Raw genomic sequence first — 15,380 nt, 5'->3', positions numbered from 1 at the left:
GTAATTTGAAATTTTTTAAGTGAAACTGTTTAGTATTTTCTAAGTATATACTGTTTTCTACAAAACAACAATCAGGATAAGTTGGATAGGGAAAAATTTAGTTATTTTGGAGTCATAAAGAACTGTAGCTTTGGAAACAAGAACACTATTTCAGAATTTAAGCATGTTGAATTCTGATTTCATCAGAATCCAAGGTGTGCAAATTTTTTCTGGCTAATTAACTTTCTTTTACCCAAGTGTCATTTTAAAGTTATTTATAACACTACAGCTGACTTTCAATATAGCAAACTCAGAAATACAACTAAATAGTTTGTTATATTGGAAAGTTTGCTATAGTGAGTTTCTTTGAACATGGCATTTATCTATGGAGCTTTGGTTGGAACATTTTCAGTAGTATGTTATACTAGTGAGTTGAATGTAATAAATCTGAGTTTCCATTACTGGTAATAAAGTTTGTGACCTATAACTTAGTGGTTAAACAGACTGCACCTGAGTAACAGAGGGACAGACCATTACCAGGCTGGACAGGAAATCCTTCTTAGGATCAAACTTGATTACTGCTAAGTTATATTATTAAAGCAAATCTATAAGGATACTGGTTCCACTATCCTTGCAAATTTGCAAAGAACTTCAAAATCTTTAATATCCATTAGAACTGCTAAAACATATCTGCAAAATTTGCTTTAAGAGGTTCTAATGGAATTTTAAACCTTGAAGAGTATTTTTTTATAACGCTGATATTAAACTAGAGGAACTTTGCCTAAAAAATACTGCATGAACTTTTTTTTATTTATTAAGGCATTATTTTTATACAGATAAAAGACATGGAAACTGATCCAAAAAAAAAACAGGAAGCTAAATTAAATACTTTTCAAACTAAATGTTTGCATAAAACATTAAAAAATATTTCGGCCCAACATATAACAAATGATGAATCATATAAACAGACTGAACAAAAAAGTATCACCAGTGAAATAAAAAAAAATTGCAGATGGAAATGGATTGGATATGTACTGAGAATGGAAGCAGGGATTCCAAGAGTAGCTTTGATTCCAGAAGGAAAAGGCCTAAATTAACTTAGCAGAGAATGAGAAAAAAAAATAAAATAAAAAAAAGGCTGGTTGGGAGAGAAGCAGAATTAGTGGCAACCAAAAATGGATCTTAGCCTTATATGCCATGGGGCATGAAGAGGGTAAGAAAGCAAGTCAATATCAGATGAGAGAGTGGAAAAGGATTATATTCTCAAATATAATCTGTGGAATAATGCTTGTATTTTTTTTTTAATATAATGTTTTTGCTAATCTGACTTTTTTGTTTGTTAATTTTATTTCTATTACATTATTTTAAATAAATAAATAACACAATATTACAGAACTACCCACAGCATTAGTGCTATGTAGAAGTCAGATAGAAAGAAGGAACTTGAATTTTCTTATTTATTATTTATTTTACATACCTGGAAGCTTTAGTCTTTCCTTTGATTCTAGACAACACTAGATCTGGCATGAAAATGGCACTGCTTACCATCGTGAGAATGTTCTTGAAAGGGATAACTATAGTGGTGCTGGGGTCATGGTGTGGGGAGGCATTATGCTTAATGGATGCACCAAGTAAAAGTGCTAGAAAAAGGGACTATGTCTGGTGAATAATATTGCAATGAAGTTCTTCAACATCATGTTCAATTGTTCTGTGGTGTTGTAGGTAAAGAACTCATTTTTATGGAAGACAATGCCAGAACACATTGCACACGGGCAGTGGAGATACTTTTGGAGACCAAGGATATTAATCGAATCAAGTGGCCAGAACACACACTCCAGATCTCAACCTTATAGAACACGTTTGGAACACAAAAGGAAATTTCGAGCATTGATGCTCGAAATTCCCCTCCAGAAAACAAACAAGGCCTTATCCTTGCTCTGAAGGAGGAGTGAACCAGTTTGCCTCAAAAACTCCTGAATCACATGATGCTAAACTTGGTACGATGTGAAAGTTGCATCGCAGTTCAGGGTGGGCATATTCCATACTAAAATGTCTCTCTGCACAGTTTTCTGTAAGCACTGTACATTAATTGCTTAACCATGTCCTCAGGAAGTTTGTAACTGTTGCCAAAAATGTATTGCAATTTAATTTCTATGAAATTTCTAACATATTTTTTATGTAATATCTATTAGTATGCTGGCAATAAATTTATGTTCACATTTGACTGTAGACATGAACATTTTTTCATATACAGGTAAAAATGTAGTTCATCCTTAGCTTTTGGACACCAGTGTAGTTTATAGTTCAATCCCATATCCTCCAGCCTATATAACAGATTGTATGCAGGCTAAGAACAAGTTGAACAAGAGATTATTCAACTAATGAGTAACCATTTTGCTGAGAGCTGTCAACCTGGTGTATGCAGTATGGAGCGCAATGCTACCTCTACACTGGATGAAGAAACTTAGATGCATGAGGAAGTATTAGAGCTGTTGTATAAACTAAATAAGAATTTGGCAATATATGCTGATAAGACATCAGCTTAAATGCTAAAACAGAGTTCATCTGAACTAGCTATGCCATTAACCTTGTTGTATAATTTGTGTCAGCATAAGAAAGATTCTAGAAGTGAAAATAATGTGTGTGATAATCCTTTTCATGTTGTATCCTGTCAAAAGCCTTAGTAAAATCTGAGACTAACACGGTGTATCCATTTGCCTTGTCTAACTCTCGATCATTTCATTATTATAAAATGTGAGCAGGTAACTCAAATGTGATCTTCCCTTAGTACACCCTATATTCTTCCCTGCAAGTATAGATTCTCTGTCACTCCATTTTTATATGCAATCTCTTATCAACTTTTCCGAAATCGTCGCCACTATTCCAGTGATACTGAGAAGTTGACTCAGTATCAACTTCTTGATAATACTCTTGTGCAATTCGATTATCACACATTATTTTCACTTGGAAGTTTATTTTCCACTTGGTCAGACTATAATAAATTTAGTTTAATCCTTTACCAAAGTGTAGGCAAACAAAGTTTGCACCTGAAGTATCTTCAGGACTGAGGCAACTTGTAATAAAGGTGGACCAAGCTCTCATCACTCCTTGTCTCAGGGCCACTACCCATGGGTAGTGGCCCTGAGACAAGAACAGAACATCCATAGACTTCACCACTTCTACCAGCAGGAAGCAGAACAGCTAGATCTTTCACTGAAACTCCACTTGACACTAAAATCGCGTCTAACACCCTTTGATCCCAAGTTCCTCTGTCACATGCTGTTAACGAAGTTGTCTTGCAATAATCCAATAAAATCGTTCTTCTCATGAAATTTCCCCACTATAGCATCAACGTTCAGATAATTAAAGTCATCGATTATGATTTCTCGTTTAGTGCCCATCATGTTTGTTTGGTGATGCATTTCACTGCCACCAGCAACTGATCCACTAGGTCTGTAAAAACATTTCAACATGTATTTGATCTAGTTACATTCCACTTCACACAAAATAACTTCAAATTCACTGTTATTAATATTGAGACAGGCTTAGCCTGGAGATGTGCAGCTCTTTGTCAGTGATGCAAAGTTGGGGAGGAAATGTGGATCTCAATGAATTATGTGGTTGGGTAGGTGAGGATATCAGTTTCATGTGAAGTATGCAAATGGCAGGGAGATTTTGGAGAATGTTGGGACAGAGGGGCTTGAAGTTTGGGGGATCACATTGCTAAACCTGTGAGAGCCTCACAACTGATTGTTGCAATGATCAGAAGGATCTTAATATGCAGAAGTAGGGGGATTGTAATTCCTTTGTACAGGATGCTGATTCGGCTTCATGTGTACTGCTATATGCAGACCTGTTAGTTTTTCAGATGTGTGTAAGGGGGGGGATGTTGGGATGAATTCACTGGGTCAATATTGAGTCTGGAAAGTGAAATGTGGGGACAGAGGGAAATGCAATTTGCTGAAACTTATGTATAGAGGAGAGGGAGGAAGGGAAAAGGGATGTGACCGAGACTAATGGATTGGTGAGGGGATTGTTGCCAGATCAGTATGGAAGAGCTTTTCATAGGATAGAGGGAGATAGGTGGAACTGAGGCCCTCTCTGAGGTATGTATGTGGGAGGGGTGACCAAGAGAGTTGGGGAAGGAGGTTCTTTGTATGAAGGGTGGTTGGTGAGTGGAGTGCACTGTCTGATAGCGTGGCAGGTGCAGATACTATGAATGGGTTTGGGGCATAGTCACTTCTTTTTGTGTGAGTATATACCTCTCACAATCAGTCTTTTGATTCCTTTAGCAGTCTGATGTTAATAATAATATTGCAGTCATAACTTTCTACCCTAAACGGACTCAAATCATCCGATATCATTAGTAGCACCCCCCCTCTCTCTCTCTCCTGTTTTTCCTTCCTAAAAATATTGTACCCTTTACAATCAATACCAGTCTTATATTATTATTATTCTCCTAAGACCCCATGGAGTGAAAGACTCATCTAGGAGGTCCCTTTGTTATACACACACAGCTCATCATACCTTGCCTTAAACACATTCAAATTCTCTGCAGACACAACACTCTCAGGCAATGTATTCCAATCATAACTCTCCGTGTAAAAATCCTGCTTCTCACTAACTTCCTCACACTCTCTATATATAGCTTCCATAGATGACCTCTTGTTCTTCCCCAATCTCCCATCTTATGAAAAACTTCTTCAATGTTAATCCTATAACAATTCCTTACCAACTTGTATGTCTCTATCATATCACCCCTCTTCTTCCTATCCACTAGACTCTGCAAATTGCATCATCTCAACCTTTCTTCATATTCAACATTCCAGAGATCAGAAACTATTTTGGTCAATTGCCTCTGGACCCTTCCAACATCTTTTCAAACCCCTTTTGAAAACGAGGTGACCAAATCTGAGCATAGTAGTCCATATGTGGCCTAATCAATGCCTTATACAATGGAACCAGAATCTCCTTACTTCTACAAGTCAGTGTCCTTTGCATTATTCCCAGACTTTGTTGCGTTGTCCTCACAATTTTGGCAATGTGTTCTCCAAATTTTAGATCTGTATCCACCATCACCTCAAGATCTCCTATTTGCTCTACCTCCAACAATATATCCCCACCAAGTGTAAATTCTACATTCCATCTTTGTTTCCCAAATTTGATCACATCAAATTCCTGACATGTACCCTCAAGGGTTGTACAGGATATGATAGTACTACATGAAAAATTTACATCATTACAAACTTCCTATCTACAATTTTTCTCCAAATCAGTCTGTTACTTGTCAAGACTCCAACATTATCAGATCTTATATTTCTATTGTCTAAGGCACTTTGTACTGTATCCATCTGCCTATATCTTGGTTTTCCTCTGGGTCGTTTTCCTGCCAACCTGGCAGATAACACATGCTTTGCTACTAATCTTTCTTAGTCCATTCTGTTTAAGTGACCATACCACCTGAGATTAGCTCTGCTAACGCATTTCTGGATGTTGACAATGTCAAATTCTTTCCTAATATTCTCGTTTTTAATATGATATTGCCATCGATGCCATCTGTTCACGCCTATAATCTTTCTCAGGACTCTCATATCTGCGGTCTCTAGTCTTTGGTCAAGTGTTTTACTTCTGACCCAGCTCTCAGATCCATAAGTTAAAACTGGTTTGAACACAGTCTTGTATACAGCTAATTTAGTGTTCCGACTAATTTCTTTCTTATTCCATATGAATTTATTCAATTGACTTCCCACCATACCAGCTTTGCTGATTCTGTTGTCTATTTCTATATTTAATTTACCATCTTCAGCAAAAATCATGCCTAAGTAGCTGAAATGTTTTACTTGTTCCACAGGTTCTCCATTCACAACACAGTTGACATTTTCAATGATTCTGACTATTTTCATTATCTTTGTCTTTTTATTACTGACCTTCATACCATATCTATTACAACAGCTATTCAATTTAGTCAGAGAATCTTGCAGACTTGCAGCAGATTTATTTAGAAGTATAACATCATCTGCATAAAGCAAAGAGCTGACATTAACATCTCCAATTCTGATATCATGTTTAATACCACTTTCCTTCATAATGTGATTCATACAGATAATGAATAACAGAGGGAATAATGTACATCCTTGTCTCACACCAGATTTAACATTAAACCATCTTCCTGTACTTCCTTCAATTCTAACTGCTGACTTACAACTCAAAATAAAGACGAAGTATTGCTTGATATAATACCCCATTGACACCATATAACTATAGCATATTCAATAGCTTCTCTCTTGGCACCTTGTCATATGCCTTTTCTAGATCGACAAAACTTAAATACAGATCTCTGTTATATTCTCATGCTTTCTCAACTATTTGTCGTAAAGTGAAGATCTGATCCTGACAGCCTCCATTTGGCCTGAATCCAGCTTGTTCTTCACCAAGCTTTTCTACCACAATTCTTCTCAACTGTTTCTCAAGTATACTTGCATATATCTTACCAGGAACACTCAGTAGGGAAATACCTCTGTAATTCTGACATTCAGTTTTATTTCCCTTTTACATATGGGTACTATTAGAGCTCTACTCCAATCATTGGGAATTCGTCCCTTTGTTCAGGCTTTCTGAACTATGCAGTGTAAGACTTATACCACCATACTTCAGCATTTCTGGTCGAATATCATCTACTCCTGCATTTCAAGCCTTTGATGGTTATTTCTACTTCAAGTATGGATATGCATTCCTGACAGTATGCCTGTTGAGTGTTTTTTACCACTTAGCTATCACTGCTTGTTTCATTTAACAATTTTTCGAAGTAATTACTCCATACTTCGAGGATATCTTTTCCTCCTGTTTTCATGTCACCTTTATCATCTCTAACTCCTTTTACAGCACTCTTTCCTCCATTTCTTAGCTTCTTCAACAACCTCCAGAATATTTTGCCACCTTCTTGATATTTATTTTCTATATTCTTGCCAAAGTCCTCCCATGACTTTTGTTTAGCTAGTTTTACACAGTGTTTTGCTTTCTAACATTTGTCTCTGTATTCTCTAAGAGCAAAAGCCAACTTATTTGCCAGGAACTTTTGATATGCTTTCTTCTTTTCCTTCACTGCCTCTTTAACTTCCTGTGTCCATCATGGAGTTCTGATTTTTCTATCCTTGCAGACAACCTCACCACATGCCTGTTCAAAAATTCTTTCATTTTTTTTCCAATAATCTTTGTATATTTTAATCTACAGTTCACATCTGAGAGCTGCTCAACTTGTATTCGCTTTAAAACTTTCTTACATGTTATCACAATTTGCAACGTTGAACTAGTATCCCCACTCTTATGCCCATTCATTCAACCTATTCGTCTTTTTGTAAGGCCATAACATCTGCTCTACTCCTTATAATTTGTCCCAACTTTGCATCATCTGTAAACTGATTATTCCCAATATCATTAACATACAGGTTAAACAGAAATGGCCCTAAAGCAGACCCCTGAGGCATGCCACTACTGACTTTCCTTTTCCAGGATATTGCTCTCCCATACTCCACTTGGTGATACCTATCAGATAGCCAATCTCCAATCCAATGCACAAGTCTAATATCCAACCGCATCTGCTTTAGTTTGACTATCAACATCATGCGGTAATCAATCAACCAATATCTGGTTCTGAGAGCCACATTTTACTAATGTCTGCAATCTGAGGCAACAAACTCAAATCTCTGTTTCTGATGCTCCTGGCATTCGTGTACAGACATGTCACTTCTAGGCAATTTTATATACTCATCTCTGTAGTCTGTATGCTCCAGTTGGACAACTTAGATTTCTATTTGCAGCTAGTGCTTCACTTATGCAGACATCCTTATGTCTTAATATTTTTAGTTTCTATGGTCCAAACCAGATGAGCACACAATCATTTTTTCATCACAATTATCTCAATGATTATGAACATTCATATCATTAAAACAGTTCATAACTTCATCACTCTTATGCATAGATTCTCACCATTCCTCCCAACACGATCTTGTTTCTCCCAGACTCTCCATATTAGGTCTCATACTAATAAATAATTAAACTTTTTAAAATTTAAGATCTTATTGGGGAAATTTAAGGTAAAGATGAAATCCTTTGAAGAAATCTTTATTTGGTATGAGCTATTAGTTAATTTATTACATCAACACTATACATGAATTTGTTGCCGACCTTGGCATTCAGTATCTGTCTGATCCCTGGACAGAATTGTTGTCACAGAAACTTTTTAGTTTTTGTGGCAACAACAAAAGTGGACAGACACTGAATGCCATTATGTTGTTACAGGGATAAGAAGAGGAACTTGAAAGTGAAGCAGCTTTATCCTCATAACCTAATAGTTTTCAGGTGACAAACTTTACTTCATTTAGGTATTTATCATGAAAATTATAAATGCCTATTAGAAAGTCTCAGTATGATAATTGGTGATTAATGTCTAGAAAGACATAAATTATTCCATGCCTTACAAAAAAAATTTTTTTTGTAAGGCATGTTAACCTTTATAAAACTCATTTATCTTACCTTTTGTGCCAAGGCCATAATAACATTTCCAAGATTAGAAAGAGAGCGGTTAATATTTTTAGTTTCTATAAGCCTTTGTCCTTCAGATCCAGACTCCTTCAATCTCTCGCTGCCTGCTAAATCTACAAGGTTTAAATTTCCTGAGAGGAGGAAAATAAAGATGAAATCACAGCATATATACTTTGGGGATGTTTTTGGAGACTAAAATCTATATTAGAAAATATATTTAGCACTTGACTCCAGAATTACAGGCTATGTGCAGTCATCTACCACAATAGCAAACACCATTATAGTGTTTGCAATTGTGCTTACCCAACATAACCAGTTTCATAGAATCACTATTCCAAAGGAAATTCACTCTACTAGCAAACCTACTCTACTATAAAAAATATAATTAAATTAAAAAAATAAAATAAAAATATTCCTTAAAGTTTGCTGCATCAAGTTAACTATAATAAATTTTCCATACATATACATATATATATTTTATAACAAGCTACCATGGAGTCACTCAATGTCATAGGTCTCACTCATTGAGCAATATATACTGTATATCATATTAAACCTTAACTCATTCACAACACATTTTATTCACCCACCACTCTCTATGTAAAAAAATCTACTCCTCAATTCCCTATTAACCTATAGAGCCTCCATAACTCAGTTGGTATAGATGAAGCCCTTTGGTCAGAAAGACCTGGGTTTGATTCCTGTCAATGACGTGAGGAATCTTTATCTGGTCTCTTTTGATTAAAGGTGAGTTAGCCATTCTCATACGGAGGTAGAGAGTTTTTTCACCTGGAAACTCGGGTTTTTTGTCCCTGACAACAGGAAACTGGCCCTGTGAACTCACATGGATACAGTCATGAAATACATACTTAATCCCTCATTAGGATGGCTCAATCCATCCTAAGGAATTGGGGGAGGAAAGGGTGAATCACATATATGAAATAAATATAAATATTAACCTTTACACAACTTCCAGGGATAGCCACTTGTTCTTCCCCTCTCATCTTCCACTATATTCAAGATCCTGTAAAATCCCCTCACTAACTAAACATCTCTATCATATTATCTTATCCACCTATCCACTAAATTTTGCAATTTACATTTCCTCAACTTCTTCCCATAACTGATATTCTTGAGTCCTGATATTACTTTTGTTACTTATCTCCAGATCCCTTTCCAGAATTTCTACAACACAAAGGAAATCAGATATCAAATTTGAGCATAATACTCCGAGTGTGCTTTAGCCAGTGGCATAACTACCTTCTTATCCTATGTTCATATTTCTTAATGAAACACAAAATAAGATGTGTATTAAATCAAATAAGTAGTAGTAGTAGTAATATCATGATATGAAAGGTAAATAAATCATTATGATGCTTATTTTAATCACATCTGTTAAAGCCTACAATTTTGTTTTATTAAAGAGCAAATTATTCAAGTTGTCAATATAATTAAAGATAAAGATGGTTTTTAAGCAATTAATTCATTATTTCAAAATGAGAAATATCTTCCAGACAGGAATTTATCATAATGGAACAAGTTAATATAATTTACTAGTCAAGGTTAAGTGTAGTATTAAACATCTGAATGCATAGCAGCGATTTTTGAGCTGCTTTCAGTGTTTTTATTATTATTATTATTTTAAGTTTATATATAATAAACAGAAAGCTATTTAAGGTGCTGAGCCTGATTTAATTCAGTGTACATGTTGAGTGGTACACTGAATTTTATAAATAGACATTAGTGACATTATTTAAGAAAAATCATTTTGAAATGTTAAAAGCATTAGAAATTTTGTTCATTTCACAGAATCATAACAATACAATTAATAGCCAGAGTTTTATTATTATTGTTGTTTTTATATATGCTTTATAAATTTTGATAAAGAAACAGCAAGACTTGTTTGAGTTGAAAATTTGAACATGGCATCAAATTGCCAGCCTGGTTGGCTGAGGGAATTGCATACCTGCTCTCCAACCAAATGGCTATGGGTTTGAGTCCCACTGCAGGAATGGATGATTGTAAAAGCCTGCTCTGGATGAACTTGTATAGCTCCTTGGGTTTATAAGGCTCATCATTTTTTACAAAAGTTAAAAAAAAAAAAGCCAGTTCATAGTATACATACTGACCACTGAATTAGAAACTTTTCATACATTTTTGGTTTCATATAGGCATGCAACAGCCAATGCTGATTCACTTCAATTTCCTGCACATAATTCGAGATTTTTATTACTTTTACTAGGAACCTGGAATGTTAGAATCCTGTATGAAGCAAGAGCTAAGAAATGCTATCCAGGAAATGAAAAGATTGGAATTGGAATTTTAGGAATGAGTGAAGTTAGGTGTCCAGGATCAAGCAAAACTCAAGTTGATGACATGACAATGTACCACTCTGGAAGTAGTGAAAACAATCAGAATGGAGTTGGAATAATATTAAACAAAGATGCCAATGAGTCACTGTTGACCTTCATCCCCTACTCAGATAGGATGATGTTATTAAAAGTGAAAGGTCAACAACAGATCTACTAGTGACAAGAATGATACCGAGATCGAAGAATTTTATGATCAATTAAAAGAACTAATGAAAAATACAAAGAAACATGATATTAACATCATCATGGGTGCTTTCAATGCTAAAGTTGGGAAAGGTAGCAGTGGAGATTTAGTTGGCGAACATGGACTGGGACCATCTTATTTGATTCCACCAAGAAGAGCAACTAATAATCACAAACACACGGTTTAAGCTACCACCCTGAAGGCTATATACTTGGCGATCACCTAAGGATAATAATACAAATATAGTCAGAAACCTAATTGATTACTTGCTAATTAATTAATGATTTTGAAGTTCCATAAAGAGTACAAAAATCTATCCTAGTGCAGATATTGCTTCTGAACATAATCTACTGGTGACAGAGTTAAAACTTAGGCTGAAAGCTATACTTAAGAAACATCAACAAAAAAAGGTTTGATCTAGGAAAGTTAAAAAAAACCAGAGATAAGGGGGGGGTGAGAAAGAAAAAAACTGAGTCAAGAAATATAATTTTTCAAGAATGATGATGCCATGAGGGTTGATGAATCATGGGACAAATTAAAATCTGTCTTCACAGAGAAATGTGCCAATACCTCGTGTCCCGATAGAGCAGTAAAAAAGAAAGATTGGATAACTGATGAATTCTTTCTCTCATGGATCAATACAGATCATATAAAAATCATAGTCCAACAAAATATAAAGAGGTTCAGAAAATTATTAAAGACAAGATCAAAAAGCAAAAAAATCCAGATGAATGAAAAATCTAAACAGGAAAAACATGACAGTTTTAATCTATACAAAAAGCTGAGAAACTTCAAGTATCCTTTGAAACAAAAAGGAAGAAATAACATCCAAAAAGGATGATAAAATACAAGAATGGATGAAATATGTATAAGAACTATTTACTGATAACAGACAAAATCCAGAAAACACTTATAAACAAATGGAAGGTCCATGCATTCTAAGATCAGAGGTAGAATATGTGCTGAACTCGGCTAAAAATGGTAAAGCCTTAGGCCCTGATAGAATACCAGTAGAAATAGTAAAGTTAGTAGAAGGCAACAACAACATTACTATATTAGTAAAGCTATTTAATAAGATCTACGATACAAGTATAATCCCTCAAGACTGGTGACAGTCGACCTTCATCATGCTACCTAAAAAAGCAAATGCAAAAACTCATAATGACTATAGAATTATCAGTCTAATGTGTCATGTTCTCAAAATGTTTCTGAAAATAATTCAAAAAAGAATATACAGAAAATGTGAACACACCATCAGTGATACCAAATTCAGCTTTAGAAGCAGTTTGTGAACAAGAGAGGCTCTTTTCAGTTCTCAAATCTTATTTCAAAAATGTAGAAACCAAAACAAGGAAGTATTCATTTGCTTCAACTTTGAAAAAGCATTTGACAAAGTCCAACATACTAAAATGACTGAATTATTAAAAAGAATTGGATTAGATGGGAAAGACATCAGGATCATTGAAAACTTATATTGGAACCAAAAGGCACCTGTTCAAATTGATAACTAGTCAACTATTTCAGGATATTACAACGTATACTAAATATTAATTAAAAGAAAACTTGAATCAATAGTTCCTATATTTCGGCAATGTTACTTTGCCATGTTGTTTATTATTTTAACGGTATAATAGAACACAGAAACTAAGTAAATAATTAATTTATTAACTTGATGCTGATATTTCGCTGGTATTATAACCAGCATCTTCAGAGCACAAAAACACTGTTTGTCACAATACGCGAGACTAAAACAACATGGTGTACTTAAAACAAAATTGTAGCAGTAACACAAAGACTAGAGTCCTGATTTTAGCGCTCTCTATTTGAAAAAAAAATAAAAAAAAAAAAAAAAAAAAAAATTGTGACAAACAGTGTTTTTGTGCTCTGAAGATGCTGGTTATAATACCAGCGAAATATCAGCATCAAGTTAATAAATTAATTTTTACTTAGTTTCTGTGTTCTATTATACCGTTAAAATAATAAACAACATGTTCGACGAACACATAAGTCTGTCCACACGTTTACTTTGCCATCTTCATGAGAACATAAAACTACGATATGTGAATGCAGGCACCAACAATGAGCAAATGAGGCCAAAGAGAGTAACTAACATTGTTCTTAGAGTCCTAAAGGTGCCCCTAAGGCTAAATTGGGTTCAAGTTGATTTGGGGAAGTCTCATGCACCCATTTGAGCTGAGGCTGATTTCATGAACAATCTTTCATATTTATATTTGCTGCAGTGTAGTAAAGTGGCCTTTCTTCCAGCGTATTCTGTGGCAGGTATCCAGAGCATGGCCCACAAGCCCAGAATGGCTGTATTGGTGAAATCAGATGTAGTCTTTGTGTCCATATATCCTGATATTAGCTGTCCTGCCTGTTTCACTATAGTAGGACATTTTATAGCTGCAAGGGACCTGGTATACTCCAGATAGGTCTAAGGGAAGAGGCTGGTCTTTGGTCTCTGGTTTTTAATTAATATTTAGTATATATTATAATTTCCTGAAATAGTTTAATAGTCATGTTACCAATGTATAAACTTATCTGCAAGTTGATAACATTAACATTATTACAGACTTCATTAACATTAAACGAGGAGCAAGGCAAGGATGTGTGCTGGCCTCTCCTTTTTAACATATATTCAGAAGCCATATTTCAAAAAATCTTAAAAGGAAGAGAGAAAAGAATTAATGTAAATGGCAAAATCATCAATAACATCCGACATGCTGATGACACAGCTCTCCTGGCCGTCAATATTCAGGATCTTCAAAATCTTCTTGAACTAGTGAACAAAGAGAGTGAAAAAATGGGATGAAGAACAAATATCACCAAAACTAAATTCATGATCACATGCAAGAAACCAATTCTTAATTCAGCACTTTCTTTAAACTGGAAACAAACAGGGTGAAAAAATTTAAATATCTTGGATGCTGGTTAAATGAAGAACAATCCAGAAATGGAAATAAAAGTTAGAATTGAAATGGCAAGAAAACATTTTCTCCCAATGAAATCTATACTGTGTAACCGCAATTTAAATTTAGAACTTAGAGTACACATGGTTAAATGCTATGTATGGTCTGTATTGTTGTACAGTGCGGAAACTTTGACCTTGAAGACAACATTGATAAAAAAACTTGAAGTTTTTGAGATGTTGTTATACAGACAAATGCTAAAAATCCCATGGACAGCAAAAACGTCCACTCAAGAAGTACTGGAAGAAATAGTCATGTAAACTTTTAGATACCATAAAAAGAAGAAAAACTGCATATCTTGGTCACCTACTTCGTAATGAAAAATATAAGATACTGCAATTGATTATAAAAGGGGAGATAAATGGAAGAAGACAAGAAAGATGAAGAAAATCTTGGCTGGCAGACATCACACAGTATTCGTATGGAGTTTCCTCCCTTTTTTTCCCCTGTCCCTAGTGGGGTGAGTTGAGTCCCCTCATGGGGGGGTTAAGTATTTATGCCTGTAGATCCATGTGTGTTCATGGGGCTGGTTTGCCTGCTTACGGAATGAAAAACAGCAGATAAACTGGCGGAAAAAAACCTACTGCCCGCGCCCAAGACCGGCTAACTTGGCTATGGCTGAGGAAGATCCTCAAATTCCTCACGTCTTCGACGGGAATCGAACCTGGGACACTCCTTCCCCAGTCATATGGTTGCAAAGCGCACAGCCACTAGGCTAACCATGCGGACATCACACAGTGGGAGATGGAATTTGAACATGACATCAAATTGCCAGGAGCCTCCATAGCTCAGTTCGTATAGAAGCCCTTTGGTTGGAAAGACCTGGGTTCGATTCCCATCACTAACGTGAGGAACCTTTATCTGGTCTCTTTCGATGAAAGGTGAGTCAGCTAGTCTCATATAGGGTTTTTTTTCACCCGAAAAATAGGTTTTTTTTTTCACCCATCACACAGTGGACTGGCATGACCTCTGAGAGACTGTTCAGAGTGGCTGAAGATCCCTCAAAATTTGCCAAGGTGGTCGCCAACTTCTGATAGAAGATGGCACTCAAAGAAGATTATTTTTAATTCATGTGCTTTATAAATTTTAATAAGAAATGGCTAGATTTATTTGGGTTGAAAATTTGAACATGGCATCAAATTGCCAGGAGCCTCCATAACTCAGTCCGTATAGATGAAGCCCTTTGGTTGGAAAGACCTGGGTTCAATTCCCATCGCTGACGTGAGGAACCTTTATCTGGTCTCTTTCGATGAAAGGTGAGTTAGCTGGTCTCATATAGGATTTTTTTTCACCTGGAAAATGGGTGTTTCATCCCCATGAACACACTTATCTACA

The 15,380-nt window shown here is 35.4% G+C and overlaps 1 protein-coding gene across 1 annotated transcript in view; it reads right to left on the bottom strand.

Moving 5' to 3' along the window:
- LOC150092727 (carboxy-terminal kinesin 2-like) overlaps positions 1–15,380 on the bottom strand; it is a 230,065-nt gene that overhangs the window by 18,039 nt on the left and 196,646 nt on the right. The window contains exon 11 of the mRNA XM_090414368.1: positions 8,512–8,651. Coding sequence (XP_090270494.1) covers positions 8,512–8,651 — 140 coding nt within the window. The remainder of the gene's footprint in view (positions 1–8,511; positions 8,652–15,380) is intronic.

Source organism: Typopeltis vanoorti, chromosome 25, assembly GCF_054136105.1.
Source record: "Typopeltis vanoorti isolate ZY-2024b chromosome 25, IOZ_Tvanoo_1.0, whole genome shotgun sequence".
In the NCBI taxonomy this organism is placed as follows: Eukaryota; Metazoa; Arthropoda; class Arachnida; order Uropygi; family Thelyphonidae; genus Typopeltis; species Typopeltis vanoorti.
This window is presented reverse-complemented; position numbering and strand designations above follow the sequence as displayed.